The 16,202-nt window shown below is 39.5% G+C and overlaps 1 protein-coding gene across 2 annotated transcripts in view; it reads right to left on the reverse strand.

Annotated features, from left to right (window-relative positions):
- Positions 1 to 1,008: 1,008 nt before the first annotated feature.
- cratb (carnitine O-acetyltransferase b) overlaps positions 1,009 to 16,202 on the reverse strand; it is an 81,539-nt gene continuing 66,345 nt past the window's right edge. The window contains exons 2-16 of one of the 2 annotated variants that reach the window (XM_072370232.1): positions 14,987 to 15,274; positions 14,491 to 14,715; positions 13,312 to 13,430; positions 12,181 to 12,234; positions 9,187 to 9,352; positions 7,166 to 7,340; positions 6,755 to 6,845; positions 6,397 to 6,484; positions 6,207 to 6,307; positions 5,645 to 5,764; positions 4,449 to 4,571; positions 3,040 to 3,175; positions 2,870 to 2,932; positions 2,635 to 2,772; positions 1,009 to 1,880 (exon numbers count right to left, since the gene is read on the reverse strand). In XM_072370232.1, the coding sequence (XP_072226333.1) occupies positions 1,677 to 1,880; positions 2,635 to 2,772; positions 2,870 to 2,932; positions 3,040 to 3,175; positions 4,449 to 4,571; positions 5,645 to 5,764; positions 6,207 to 6,307; positions 6,397 to 6,484; positions 6,755 to 6,845; positions 7,166 to 7,340; positions 9,187 to 9,352; positions 12,181 to 12,234; positions 13,312 to 13,430; positions 14,491 to 14,715; positions 14,987 to 15,037 (1,854 nt within the window). In that variant the 5' untranslated portion in view covers positions 15,038 to 15,274 and the 3' untranslated portion in view covers positions 1,009 to 1,676. The other variant, XM_072370233.1, reaches the window with a different exon arrangement.

A 16,202-nucleotide genomic window follows, 5' to 3' on the forward strand; every position in this document is an offset into this window, starting at 1 on the left:
CGCACATACACGAGAACTTGTGTGTTTTATTTAGTTCGTAATCTCGTTTTTATTCAAAAGATTAAATATTTGGTGTTTTTGGGGGAACCCTTCTTATATATATGGCCTATATCCAGCCAGAGGAGTTTATCATTTTACTGTTCTAAATTATCTGTTTTCACACTTTTAACCTTATTAAAAATATATATTTTTAGAAGATTTTATGTTGTTATGTATATGTTATCTGTCTGGCTGCAAAACAAATCTACCTAAAGGTACAAATAAAGTGACCTGACCTGATAAACTGTATTATGATTCTGCATATATGATTCTCTTGCCAAGGAGGGCAAAACTGAACTAATTTAAAAACAAACACACAATTTTGTGCAAATTCCTAGACAAGTACGTATAAATTCTTACACAACAGGCTGTTCTTTACCGATTTAGTCAAAAATAAATTGAGATATACATTTACACATCTCCAGAAGTACAAACAAAACTGATAAAGGCTTCTACTGCTTTGATCTTCTTTATTTTTATCTATTCAATGTCAATCTGGGCCCTGGCAACCACCTTTTTCTCAATTATCTTTATTAGTTGTTTTTTTAAAGATAGCATCCTTCATGTGTAGTTACCAACTGCCAAAAACCCGAATGAAAGGGAGTATCATGGTTTGGGCTTAAATTCAAGATTCAGTTAGTAATATTTCACAGGAGAATATCAGGGTAACGATTAATTTCAAGACGCTTGAGAGAGTTTGGATGATGCAACAAGACGCTGACAAAGCACACACTTGCTGTAAATCAGCAACTGAACAATCGACTTTAAAAAATGTCAATGTTTTAGAAAGTCAAAGTATTTACAAAGGTCCCCTGAGAGCCTGCGGTGTCATCCTGAAGTCTCATACATAACAGCCCGTCTGCAGGAATACCAAAAGCAAAGAGCCACAGGTCTGTAGAAAACAGGCACCACCCTCCACCTGTCCCCATCTTACTCCGTCTCTTGCACACAAAGAAGTGAAACGAGTACTCATGCGATAACAGGTTTTATTAACCAGTCCTGCGGGTTCACAGAAGAATTACACGCCCCTCAGAGGAGGCCAAACCTATAATCAATGCACATCCTGAAAATCGAGTGGTCTCTGCTCAGGGACAAAAACACCAATCATTTCCTAACAAGATCACCATGAACAACCTGCTTCATGTCCTTTGGTCCGTTTCAAACACTTGTGTTAATCTACTAAATCAAACTTTCCAAAACACATGTCGATTAACTCCGTTGGCAGAGTAAAATATCAAAGATCGGTCTCAATGAAAGGTACCAGAAGGCCGCTGGTGAGCTCCTGAGGTGTACAAGGCGTGCGGTCAGTTCATCATTTGGCTTGTTCTGATTAAAGCTGAAGTGTCAGGTTTAACTTTCACTGTATCCTCAAACACTTCCACGTGAATCCACTGACGCAGTCAACAATCACTTTGATCATGCAGAAAGAAAGATTTACTGCTGAATGAAAAGCTTAAAAAAGTATCAAAAGCACCTCGGAGCCACAGCGTCCAGCTCTCTCAGAATCAAAGGCTCCAATGAGGCGTACATGACAACAACAAGGCTCAAAAAGACCTGCACAAAATGTTTTCAGAAACAGTGTTTTCTCCTCGGTGATGAAGAACCGCTCGACTCTGCGGGACGTTGCGGCTGCAGATCTACACAGTAGGCTGCAGTAGCTCCTGTAGATGACACAAGGTGTCCTTCAGAGTGTGAGCGAACGTCTCGGCATTCGTCTCATCGCAGCAATTGAAGGCGGTAACGGAAAAGTGGACGTGGTCCGCCTGAGGGTTGTAACACACGGCGTAACCGTCGGGCACGAGCGGCCCGAAACACATCACGCTGTCTGTGTTCGCAGGCACCTGCAGGGACCAAAGAGACAAAATGAATGAATGCAAAAAGGAATAAGGATAAAACACTTCAACAGAGAAGTTATCAATTCACATCTTATTCTTTATCCTGGAAACAAAAAAATATTTGTAGATCCATTCAGCAGCTGCTGTCCAAATACTTTGATGTCTAATGAACAAAGTGCAATATATCTGATGGTTTCTGCATAATCGTTGCCTCTAATTTAGTGTTTGAAGAAGAAAGTCCGACTGTCTTTAGAGAAGGTTTCATTCTTTTAAATTCTCTATTTGGCTGATAACTTGTCGTATTTCATCTATTACAACAACACGCCTCCTATAAAGCGATTTCACTATGGAGATGTTTAAAGTTAGATTTCATAAAACAAGGAAATAAAAGTGCCTCACCAGACTTTAGTATCGTGTTCAACTATACTGTAGAAGTGCTTTGACACAAATTGTGACTTGTAAACACAGGAAGATTACAGCGGGTAGTAAAAATCTCATGCAGTCACGAACATTGCAAAAGCCAAATCAGGTGAAAAAAAAACAAAAAAAAACCTGATCATATGAACAACGAACAGCTGGAAATTCCTGCTGTAATTGTGCCACATTAACAGAACATCATGTGACAAAGAAAACAGGAAACACCAAATTTCCATTCTTGTCTTTGCTTTTTCATAACATTCCTACAAATTTCCCACTTTCTGTTGGGCCACAGTGGAACTACCTTCTGTATGAAAACTGTGCAACCAGCACACAAACACACCTGTCCTGTCCGCAGCTTCCAGTGAGTTGCCAGACCATAAGCTGTGTCCATGAAGATTTTGGGAATGCTCAGTCCCTCCTCGATGGCCTGCAGCTTGAGCCCCAGTAGATGGCGGTCAATACCGTGTCCTTTAAGTGCCTGAGCAGTAGCAGGAACAAAAGAAATGGAAAAGTTTTTGTTTATCACACAAACACAGCTGACAGAAGCAGTTTATTATAGCTAATTTGTTGTTTACCTGCACAGTCAGAGCTGAATAGGCATCCACAGCCTCTCTGAACAATTCCAGTTTTGCTTCCCGCTGAAAAAAACATTTCAGTCATTTCGAGATAGAAATCATCTCACTCCGTAAAGACAAGAATGAGCCAAAACAACATGTTTGCTGATGGCAAAATTTGAGCTTCTCACCGACACAGATGGATGATCAAAAGCCAGAATGAATTTAAGTGCCTGATTTGTGGGCGAGCGGATATACTCCGTTCTTCCTCCACGGAACATCCTCTGAGAGGCGATATCACAGGAAGGACAGACCTCATTGTGGACTCTGTGGGAAAATTCAAAAGGCTCAAAAGTGACTGTTTGTGCAGGATTGGTGCAAAGTTGTAGTTTAAAAAGGTAGCTGAGCCTGAAGGCAAAACTTCTGGCCACTCAAACTACATTCCAACCTTCACTAATGATTATAAGGTTTGGGTAGTCACAGAGAGAATATGCTACAAGGAGTCAGGGTTAATATGAGAGGAGCTCAGACACTCAGTGGGAAGTTTTCTTCAAAGGAGCCGACTTCCACTGGATGTTTTCTGGGCGTGTCTGATCGTTTGGAGACCTCTGGTTTGGAGACACAGAGCATCCAAAGGAGATTATACAACTCATCTGGAGGAGCTGGAACACATTACTGGGAAGGCCCTGGACTATTTCACGTGTCTGATTGCTATTACAACCTCCCAATGAATAAGCAACTTAATCTCATAACAATGCTATGAAACAATGCAGTGGCAGAAAAAATATTTAAATGCCTTAATTTAGTAAAAGTACAAGTAAAGTTATATGAAAATACTTCATAATAAGTAAAAGTCCAGTATGAAGAAATCCTACTCAAGTAAATGTGAAACAAATAGCTCAACTGCTGTATGTATATCAGTGCCACTTCAGTGTCTCTGACCCTGTTATTATTATACTTGACATTTTGGATCTTAATATGTCAGAGCATCAGTGTGTACACAGCATGTTTGTTAGATAAATCTGAGGAGACCCGAGATTATAGCAGAACTATTGGCCAAAACAACAGCTCACCAGTAACTGTTAATAACTGGTTAAAATAACACTACCCTGTATGTTAGCTGATTTGAAGGTTAACAACTGACGCTAATATAATTTTAAAATCCATATATTCTATTATTAAAATGTGTTAGCATAGTTACGTTTGGATTACATTAACTGAATCTGATTAATTACACCTCACAATGTGTTTTACACCACAATTTCACAAGGGTTTTATCAATGCTGTTAGCGGCTCTGCTAGCTGAGCTGAGACAGCGCTAAACTTGGACAGAACCAACTACCCAAAAACAGACGGGGGAGTACGTGATGAGTAGGGGTCAAAAAAAGTTACAAATATTACATAAACGTTCTTCAGTCTCCGTGTTTTATCATTACTGTCTACTACTGAATGTCTCAAAACAAAGCAAATATTGGGTAGAACCCCGCCCAACACATGTTGAATGGAACTTGCTATAACTTCTATAATGAGCAGTGCTTGCTTCTTTTTTTTTTCTGAGACAATCTTTAGCAAAGACACTTGTTTGTAGGGATGTTCTGACCTGTAGTAGGCGAGCTGGAGGGCGACCTGGATGAAGGAGTTGGGGCTCATGTTGTGCTGCTTGGGAAGCTCTTTGCCAAATCTTTTAAAGTTGAACACGTTGACGTCGAGGTCATTGATCAGTCTGCAAGAAATATGACACCGGAATTTGCATTTATGATTAAAGTCATTCTAAAGTCAAGGTTAACTAACACACTTTCAGATGGATCCTGTGGACTGCAGCGGAAGCAGAGGAGATACTTTATCTAGTTCCAAATCAAGTGGTCATAGACGAGGATGGATCATGTCTTTTGTATAATCAGATTAGGATTAAAAACTGTGAGATCTTATATTAATAACAAGAAAATTGAGATACTGAGTGATACTTCAAAGCTGATAGGACAAAAAGTCCATTCTTTAGCACCACTTATATCAGGCCAAATGGAGTCTGGCAGTTGCACGCCAGCGCAAATAGTCTCAATATTGTGACTTCCAGGTCTTTTGGCCCTGAAACAACCCTTGGGTCAGACAGGATTACTGTGATATGAGGCAACGTCAATTATAGATTATTTTCTCATATTTTTGTTCAGAATAACTACCAGGAATAATGAGAAATATAGGTCATTTTGTGAAGACATCTAACACATCTAATTTGTATCTTTTGGTAACACTTCTAACTTCTATGATGAACAACTTCTTCTCATCAGTGAATACTTCTAACAACAACACTGCTGCATTCCAATAATATTTACACACTGTTCATAAAAGCCTTAACAATGTGGGCTAAACTTCTGCTAACAATGTGATATAAATCAACACAAACTTATTCTGGTAACAGAGTCAACATCTGTCCTCAGTGCATGAAAGAAAAAGCTTTAACCCTCACTTAAACATGGGCAGCTGAGTGATTTATGAGCCTTCTGAAATCATACAGCACCATATTAAGACTGTGTGTTTAGGTTGGGGTCATGAAAGCGCTGACAGAATAGAAACAATAGCTCTCTCTGAGCATATTATGGTTTTTTTTTCAAGGCTACATAAACACAGGGATGATTGATGCTTTTACAGTCCTGTTGTTTTACCTCAGAGCGACTTCTTTCCAGTTTTGTTCAAATTCAAAGCAAACATCCAGCTGAAGCTGTGCAGCGAGATCAGAAGTAAACGCTCCGCCCTCGTTGTGACAATACATGCACCGAGTGAGTAAACTGAAAAGCTCACATGTCGAGGTTCTGCTTGGCGTGTTCTATGTCCCGCTTGATCTCTCTGTCGATGTGAAAGTAGAGCTTCTTGGGCATCGGTAGAGGGATCAGTGGTGCTCTTTTCGGGTCTGGCTTTTCACTGCAGACCAAAAACAACAAAATATAATGCAAAGTAGAAATTCAGGTCCACCTGATAACTATCATCTGTAATCCTAACAATCAATTTCTTTCATCCATTTTTATTACCGAGGTGAAACAGCATATTTTGTTTATTCTGCAAAGTCATGACTATTCAACCTGCATATAATACTTTTGAGATTTTGAAACATACTCACTGTCTAAATGACCCAAATTTGGGTTAAAATAATGACCAGTTATTTGTTTATATAAACACCATCAAGGGATGATTTTCAAAGGTTTCACCGTTAATTAAACTCAAACTAATTAAATCTAAATATTTAATTACTACATTTTTGATTGAAGCTGCTTTTATTGACAAATTGATGAACCCAAAAACAAATCCTGCTAAGATCTGTGCCTGTTGAACATATAATCAGCCCATCAATAAGCATTCATCTCACCAGTACTCTAGGATGTGATGCAGCAGGTTGGCGATGGGCGGACCCTCAGCCGTGGCCTGCTCATAGAGGAGACCCCATGAGCCGTCCTCACCCACCACAAACTGTTCAACAAACACAGACAAGAGTCAGCCCACCGTGAACGCTGCATCCCCCTTTCTATTCTAACTTTATCAGCTGTCATCATTCCTACCTGCAGCGTTTTGTCAAACCAGCGGTTTCCGCTGTTGGAGAAGGTCCCGCCCCCGTGTAGCACCTGAGCCGCTTTGCGGCTGGCGTACCTGTCAATCAAAGTCGTAACAATCAACAAACATCAAGCTAAAAGGGAAAGACACATACCAGGTGGTTCTGAACATGACTATTGAAAGTCTCACACATGAGAATTTCAGTGTTTCACAATCTGCAGAAACAGCAGCAACACCTGAAATACAGGAAGTGACAAATGCTGCCAAACGTCAACACAATGATATCTGCAAAGAGAGGATTACTTAACAAGTTCAGCAAACACAGAGACACCCAAGTATGTGTGTGTGTGTATATGGTGTACATACCTTTCATCCGATATCCTCATGACGGGAGAATCCAAACACAAGGAGAAAAGTCCTGTTTCTATCATCCGCACTGATTCCTGGTTCAGTTTGTCTGACAGGTAGAGACATAAACAGAGTAAAAACAGAGTGGTAACCTGGACACGGCATTGCTCTTAAATAATTTACTCTTTGATTTATGAAAAGAGAAAACAACCAAATGTTTATATAATGTCTTTTCTTAAGCCAGTTTTTCCTTATAAACTATGCAGTGAAAAGGAGCCCATTTGCACCCTGGTCAATCATCTGTAGCTGCTCGCTTGGATTCAATGGCTTAAAGCATGTAAATATACCAATATTCTACTAAACTATAAGAATATGATATTAAATATAACTTAGATGCATTTGCTAGGTGGTTACGTGGTTGAGATTGACCTTTTAGCAGGCGGTTGTAGGCCTCTCCCCAGGTGTGACGGTGCTCACTGGTCAGGATGCCCATCGGCTCCTTGTCGGTCTTCCAGGACTGAGACCTGATCCTCATCAGCTGCGCGTGGATCTGACTCTCCGTCATCCGCGAGCCATCGCTGTTGTAAACCTCCAGCTGGAAGAACTGGAAGCAGGGGAAGAATCATTTGAGGATAAGATATCGGAGAAGCAGGTGAGGGGAGAGATGTTAAAAAGAGAAGCTTTTTTGTCAACACCTTTAAACCAGACATGAACCGCCAAACATGCTGAGATCCCAAGATAAAGATGTGCTCATATCAAACATTCACAGCGAAACAAAGTGAATGACAAAGCTTTTAAATGCATTACGGTAGTAAATATTAAACATTCCTCACAGACAACTGACAGAAAGCAACAAAATGTATGTTTCATGAAGCTGAAATGATCTCAAATATGAAAAAGTGTTGAAGGTATGTGTGTCGCTTAATACTTGTTTTCATTGTTTTTACATTTGCTCTTTGTCCTGCGTTTAGTTTGGCATGAAATGGGCTAAATATACAAAACCTGCTCAGGCTTGATCGTGTTTTGATTGCTCGAGTTGCAGCCAGTGGAACAGGCAAAACTTTTACAGGTTGAGGGATGAGCGGATTTAACTAAATAGCAGCAATCTCTGGTAGCAAACAACCATCATGGGAAATTTGTTTCATGCAGCCATCTTCACCAGAATTCCCTGGAACAAGAAATTCTGCATCTAAAAGTGACCTTCCAGGCTAAATAACGGAAAGAAATATATTCAAAGGCAGATCTTTGCTCAAATCTCAAACAACAGCCAACAATGAATGGCTTTAGAAATGAGTAAACACCCCACATGGGTGTTGGACATACCCCTGACCCTCTTTTTTTTTTAAAATGTGGCTGCATTTGACTTAGATTTGTATTCAAAGAATGACTTACACAGCACAACCATTTCAGTCTGAGAACAACAGTATCGATGGTTCATAGCAACAACAACCAGTTTTAACTCTATAAACAAAGAGGAGTATATATCTGCATTTTTCTCAGGATAAATCGGGAGCTTTGAATAAAACACATTTAGATTAGATTAGATTAGATTATCATGTCAACTATGCCCTTAAAGTCCATTCAGAACCTAAAGTAATTCTATCTATAAAGCCATTAGCAAACATCAACACACACACACACGAAATATGAGCAGTCTGACCTTGGGCTAGTTTTGACAGACGACCAATAGGACTTGGTACAGACTCATTTAGATCCTCTAAATGTGGCTTAACATGGCTGACACTGGAGCACACTTAACTAAAGCCAGATTGGCAAAGATTTATCTGAACGCTGAGCGGCTGGCAATGCGCTACATGCAGAGGACAGCCAAGAGCATTAACATCCTGGAAGTCCATGTGCCTCTCCACTATCTGGGCAAGTATTTCTGAAGCTTTCAGTGAGTTGTTAGGAATCCAGTTTGACCCTCGACTGGTTTGTGACCTCTCTCTTCAAAGGAATCCTGTGCTCTCTCTGGCAAATAAAACTTGCATGGTTTGATCCTGAAATAGAAGCAACATGCTGCTCCATCCTTTGCCTGCAAGGTCATGGATGTTCTCTATATCCTAAAGCAAATATTTATAGAAAATATTTCTGATTCTTCTAGAGTCCCCTGAAAAAGAGTGTTACAGAGCGTTTACACCGTAACTATAGTATTACAGCAGGAAGCATCCCTCCTTTATATGAAGTCTTCAACTTGTAATCCTTTCAGTGGGTGGTCGGATAGAAAGAGGAACTTCAATCTATTGACACATTCAATGATTAGAGCCTGAATATACAGGCCGTTTTAAAGTCAGATATTTATCTATCTTGTAGTCTTGTGGAATTAAAGAAACAATGGATATCTGTACAAATCAACAAAACCAAAGAAAAACAACATAAAAGGGATACAGTGAATGTGATAGTGGATAAAAGAAACAAAGTGTCCCCTGCTGATTGTCAGCACTACCCACCTGGTAGTTCCTGACAACTGTGATGTGCGTTGGCGAGCGTCGGGAGTTGCCATAGTGGGCGACGTAGTCGTGTTTGGGCCCAGGGATCCTGCAGGAGGAGAAAAGGAGCGGGTACAGCTCCATACACAGCGGCTTCCCTTGCATGTATTCGACCGGCAGCTGCCCTCTGACAGAGACACGGAGAGACAAACAAGTGTCATGTTAAAATTGACATGGTCAACCTCTATGCGAGGAAAGGACAGATGCATCAAACTCACCACATGTACACATTACGCCCAGTGATAATAAACTATAAGCATCCAAATTTGATCTACTGTCAAACTCTGCATCATTACCCTCTCTAAAGATTATTCAAGTCACCAAATAACTGCTCCCACTATCAATGCCTTCAATTCTCCACAGTGAGGAGAAATCTTTAAAATCCTGAAATCCAGAATCCTTAAAATAGCCAATTAACTCCCAAGTGTTGACAGATGGTAACGTCCTTCTGCTGCAGGAATCCTGCTTAGTACTGTTATAACTAACAGACATCTAAGATTTCTGACATTGGCTATAAATTCTGTCAAAATAAGCTGAGCAATGTGGGTTGAGTTTGGGAAAGGTGTTCCCCAGGGATCAATATTGGGCCCACTGCTATTTACTTGTGTACAGTGTAAAGCTGAGCCTGTCTCATTCCGATAGTAATAAACCAGTTTTTGTTATATGCAGTTTTATCCAGAAAAGCAAATTCCAGAATTTTGTATGGAAACTTGTTACACATCTTCAACATATCAAAGACTAAGAAAAACGTTTTACTGAATTATAGAGCTAGACCATTAAACAGATTTTCATCAATTTTCTGTTGTGTGTTTTTGGGGCTGGTCTGAAACCAAGGCTCGTTGATGCAGAGAAAAAGGGTATTCAAGGCAAAAAAAAAAAAAAAAACCTGACTCAACCCCAATCCCGTAATCTTATAAACAGCCATACTACCATGCATTAGCCTCAGACGAGCCAACCAATGCAATGCAGTTGTGTATTTGCAAGCAAGCAAGCTAACAGTTCTGGGCTCTTAATGAAAATGCAGCTTGCATTTTGAAGAGAACTTGATTAATTTTGTGATGTTGAAATGCAGCACTACAGATGCTGAAGGCTTAAACCAGTTCAGAAAATCAGATTCATGGTCAGTGGACTAATGATCTCACTCGGGTGTTACAGGACTGTGTGCAGTAACTGGACTCAACAGAGGTTGATTAACTTTTGTGAGGAGCTGCTCGGTGGATGTCCGAGTGCTGTGCACCTACTCTGGGAACAGGAGTAACTACAGTGAGCGGACGTCTAATGGATACATTTTGTGCAGAACCACAGTAACAGAGAGTTTATCTGCACTATTTGTAACCTGGTGGTTTTCACTAATTCTTACTAAAGACAGCTGGGTGTAACAGATAAAGAGTTTCTCACGCTGCTACTGGAGTGCTCATATTGAGCCGATATCTCTGATCAGGACATAACCGCCACAGAGAATGTTAGCTGCACATTTTAACAATGTTGGAGACATAGTTCACATCTGGAAGATAATCAAATAATTAAACATCTGCTATGTGTGTGATCTAACATCTAAGATTGGTTTAGTTCAAATGTGCTACGTTTTGAGCTGATCTGATATCCATAAATCAGAGCATTCAGTGGACACGACCCCCTTAATAATTCATATTTGGCTGAGTGGTTAATGACACATTTTTCCATGATGTGACAAATTCCAGAAGTAGTTCGAGGTCCAGAAGTTAGCTTTGCTTTAATGTTAAATCCTGTCTAAACTGAGAAAACATCATGTGTGTCATTAAAAATAACCGTACCACACGTTTTAAGATCAGTTCTGGCCTTAAAGTATGTTTGTTTGCCTTTTCATCAGATTTGACTTTTTTTAAATTATTTTTTTTTTAAATCTGATATAATTTCTATAAAATTCTTATATATTATTAAATTCTTATAAATATCTGTAAAACTTACAATCAAAATAATTTCCGGGCATCGGCACGCAGTAGAAACGAAGCCACAAAATATAGGTACAAAGTTTTCAATCACATGTGCACACTCTGCATTTATAATCTTATTTTTGCAGAACACAAGATAAACATCAGATCCAGCTGAGCGGGTAAATAAGGAAAGACAACAGGAAGTGGAGAAAATATAGAAGGTGTTTGAGGAAAAAATTCAGCCTGAAATCATTCAAATGTGACCAGATGTTTGGATTCACACCAACAATTAACAAAAACAATTATAAACCAGTCTGCTGCTCAGTCTGAAACTCTCCGTTTACAGCTGATATTCCACCGACATTCCTCCTAGGGCCTCGTAATGACTTGCAGATACTGTTATAGTCTGTGTCAATAAGTTCAGGCGCAGATTAACTTAATACAGCCGCCAGCTGGGTAAAGTGTGAGGGCACAAAAATAGAAGCAAGTGAAGGAGGATCACTGAACAAATGGGAACGACAGCCATGCTCGTGTGAGAGAAAACACTGATATAAAGCTTATTAGCAAATTAAGACTCACGTTTAATACCACGGCCACCTAGGCGCCAACTCTGCATACTTGGAATATATGCGAAGAATCTCATATCAACACAGTAACGTACCAAGCTTTTGGATTTTAGACTTTTCTGAGCAAGAGCAACTGTCGCATTTTGTTTGAAGAGAACGGAGACTCCGTCAATAAAAATGTGGACAAAAAAAAACTACTGGAATGTGTTGCTGCAAAGACTGGCTTACATTTCTAAGGGCAGGAGGGACTTTGAACAGGTATATGATTAATATAAAGAAAATGGGAAAAATAGGTGTTTTTTTAATGAAAACAAACATGATGCAGGAGAAAAGCTTCTTATATTTGCATATTATTCAATATGGATGCAGGTGTGAGCCGTGTTCGAGCAACTTTACTGTTCTTTTGTTTAATCGTTTCTAATAACAAAACAAAAGGCAAATGAACCTGATAAAAATAAATCCATTAAAAGACTCACGTGTGCATTTTGGCCTTGAAGTCCAGAACTGCTGCTATCAGTTTGGATGCAAACCTGGAAGGGAACAAACTCGTTGTTATGCGACAGATTGACATTGCATGCTTAGAGCACTTAAATAAATGACATGGCATACACTGAAGCCTGAAACAGAGACTTCTAAAATGCCACTGACCCAGTTTAATCTGAAAACTCAGAGATTGGCTTTCTTTTAGTCTTTTGGGGTGTTAAGCCAGGAATATACCGGCTTTTAATTACGGATCATGGCTGCCTTGCATATCCAGTTTGTTTGGAGCGTCATTTCTACACATTCTCAGAAATTAGCACTACGTGTTTGAAAAATGCAACATGTAGGCAACCCGTAAGGGCAGGGTAGGGTTAAAATGGACCAGATGTAGGGTCAAAGGGTTGGCAGCGGTAAAAAAATGGACAGAAAGTTTCAAAGTCAAGCTTGTAGATGAGCCCGAAATTACCAGAATCCCTTCAGTGTCTTCACCCCTGCACAAGATCTGTACCATTTTGGAAACGTCCGTGAACAGAAGAAAAATATTGGAGAAACGGAGTAGGTGGACATGTTTGTTTTTGTAGTTGGAAATCCTCAGGTAACAGGCTTAGTACACAGCCAAGTATGTGAGCAATGATGACAATTACGACACAGCAAGTTGCTTAAGTGAATGTGTGATTAAAAAGGAAGTAAATTCCTGGCCTTTGGCATCACTGATGAGTCATGTCCTTATTGTCTGACCTCTTTCACGAGGAAAGCAAAGTAATACACATTGACTACCAGTGGTTTATCAAACATAGATAATGATATTATGAGATTATCAGTGAAGGTTCAAGTTGCTTAAGTTTTCAGGCGTGTCAACAACAATCACTTCTCAAACAGATCTACAATTGGAATCTGGATGGAGAAGGTCAGAAAAGGTAAAAAAATTGCACGTAGTAATTAATATCTTTTTTTTTTTTTTTTTTTTAAACCAACATAAATAAAATCACCAATTATCTGAAGGCAGTTATCATTGAAAGGGCAGTCTGAGAAGTTATACGTGCGTTTACACCTCGACACAATCACTTCCACAACATTAAAACGAGCCAACGTCGACTGCCTTTCTGCATCAGCACGTGTGGACTCACACCAGCTGGCTCCTCCAGTCGTTATAATCTCTCCTGGGCAGAGAGATGGCCGGGTTCGAGTGCACGGGGAGAGGCTGTCTGCTCGCCAGGTACGCCCACTGCACCCACCAGTCTGTAATCTGCAGGGAGGAAGCACAAAGACGCACAAATCAGCTCCGAGATATCTACAAAGTTTCAGAGATTTACTTGAGCAGATTAATGTGTTCTCTGTCTTTTGTTTGTTTGTTTGTTTGACGCTTGCAGTTCTCTACCACTTCTGTTCTTTACTGCCGTGAGATTACATTTTTTGGCGATTTATTGCTATATGAATAAAACTGACTTGAACTGAAATAGAAACTTTCTTTAATCATCACATTTTCTCCCAAACCAACACATTACTTTCATAAAAAGTTGAGTGGTACACATTTCCAGTTCTTAAATGTGCATTTTAAAGCAAAGTGCAGATAATATCGAGTATTATTATAAGTATTATGAGTATTATCTACAACTAGAATCCATGAATGTGTAATTTTCTTTTTTTTTTTTTTTAAAGTATTCATATTCTAAATTCACATTTTCATATAATTTAGTTACATTAAATAACTACATAGAATTAATTTAATAAATAATAGTTTAATATGTTTCGTGTCTGTCCACACTCTATGTTTGTTGGCCATATAAATAAGACAAATTTATGTCATAAACTCAGAAGAAACAGCTACTGCTATAGATGACTGGCCTACTGATTTGTTTCACTATTAATTTAATTTCTGTTTAGGTTTATTGGTATCAAGTATCTGAAATGCCTTTTTTTTGTCTCACCAGCAGTAAATAAATAAACAAATAAATAAAAAAATCATTCAAATCTAACATCAAAGAACTATTTAAAATCATCAAATATCTACAGCTGAAAACCTAGATCTGATCATTTTCTGTTGTTTCTTTTTTTAAACTTGCATAAATATTAATAGTTTAATGAATCTATCCTATCCTATCTATCTATGCTATTTTTTTCCCCTTATGAAATAACTTCTCATAACCTTCCTAAGGCAAACCTGAAAAAGCTGGATTTATTCCCGGTCTTTTGCAAGAAGATTGGAAAACATGATTTGTTACCAAACGAACAATTACATCCACCATTGACTGCTCACATCCACCTCTAACATCTGTCTCTTTCACACACTGACAAAAGACACACACCCAGTTCCTGGAGGTTCTGGTTCTAGTCTCCAGCCCCTCTTGCAGATGTTGCCCGAGACCGCCCGGCCTGCCGAACTCCTGCACCATCCTCCGGGTGTGGTTGAGCTCCTCCGGGGGCAGCAGGGGCTCCAGAGCCCGCAGATAGCCCTGTAGGGTCTGGGACAGAGGGGGCACCGGCTGGGGGGGCACGGAGGAATAAAAACATGGCTCCTGCCTCAAGGAAACCTAGAACAAGATGGGGAAATATGTTCTGTGTGTTCTGCAGACATGCTGAAATCAAACTGACCGATATATAAAAGCAGGGCGCGACCACAGAGCGTATCAGAACAGGAAGTGTAAAATACAAGATAGCAGAAACAAATATTGCTACTTCATATTCAGTAAACAGTCCTGTTGCTCTCAGAAAAACACCATCTGTGTGCATGCCAAAAGGCCAAAAGGTCAACAGCACAGCTCTGCAGCGTGTCAAAAAGTCTCCGAACAAAAGGAGACTCACCCTGGACAGCCATGCTCTGCAGGTAGTCGAATGAATACTCCTGAAAATCATGTTTCCTCAAATCAGAAGTCCACTGTGGTGTCGCGTGTGGCACAAGAAGACAGCTTCGCCTTTATGTCCACAGAATTTTGCACAGTCTGCAAAGCGTCAGATCGCCAAACCGAAGTTCAGACCTCCTCCTACTTCTCCATGATGGACGCGCACCGCAGTCCTCATCGGTCGACAGACAAATTTTAAAAAATGAAGTATTTCGGAGCGGACAGCAGAGAAACACCACGTTGCCCCCTCCTTCTTTCTGCTCCTTCGAGCACAGAGTATGCAAAGGCTCACGTACTGGACAGAAGCTTGAAGACTGCTGCACACGTGCTGACGTAGAAGGTTTCCGTAAACAGCGACGTGACGGAGCGTTGCATTCAGTGTGCAGTACCTAATCCGACCACTGGGACTCGCTGTTTCATCCCACGGGTGCACACAGAACAATGAAAAACGTACAAAGAAGGAATAAAGAAGATAAAAGATAGCAAAATGATAATCTAATAAAACATATGAAACCTTATCGAGCTTCATACGGCATTCATAAGATTATATATACGTATAAGTATAATTTTAATACATAAAATCAGATTAAAAAAAACTATAAAATGCTAATTTCTTCTTTAAAAAAATCAAATCACCTAATCTCTTTTTAGAGAAACCTAAGAATTCAAACAATGCATGCAATTTTAAATTGAATTTATAAATGCTCAATAATAGCCAAAATGTTTTTCTTATTCAAAACACTGTTTTTAATGAGGTAATTTTCATGTTGGTGGAGTCAGTTAAATTATCCAGTTAAATTCACCATAAATTGCCATGGGATTTTTACTTAAACCACCAAATGACTTTTAAATGCACAACATTATTAGTTTTAAATATCAGAATTTCTTATCTGCAAATTTACGTTGTATCAACTCAAACTTGGGAATATTTTGCTCAAATTCTTTTGCTATGGCTGTTTGGGGTTTTGCTGCCTCCTCCTGATTTATTATCAAATTTTTTGCCCTTGAAGCTTCATGCCCTTATATTTTCCCAAACATCCACCTCATCATTCACCGCAGTTTAATGTGTTAAGCCATCATTTGTCAGATAGTCATCACTCTTTGCCTTCCAAATGTTCCTAGTGTTTTGTGCATTGTTTCCATATCTTAAACTTTTACTCCTTGTGTCCACCTGTTTT

Source organism: Leuresthes tenuis, unplaced genomic scaffold, assembly GCF_036924035.1.
Source record: "Leuresthes tenuis unplaced genomic scaffold, fLeuTen1.0.hap1 SCAF_18, whole genome shotgun sequence".
Taxonomy (NCBI): Eukaryota; Metazoa; Chordata; class Actinopteri; order Atheriniformes; family Atherinopsidae; genus Leuresthes; species Leuresthes tenuis.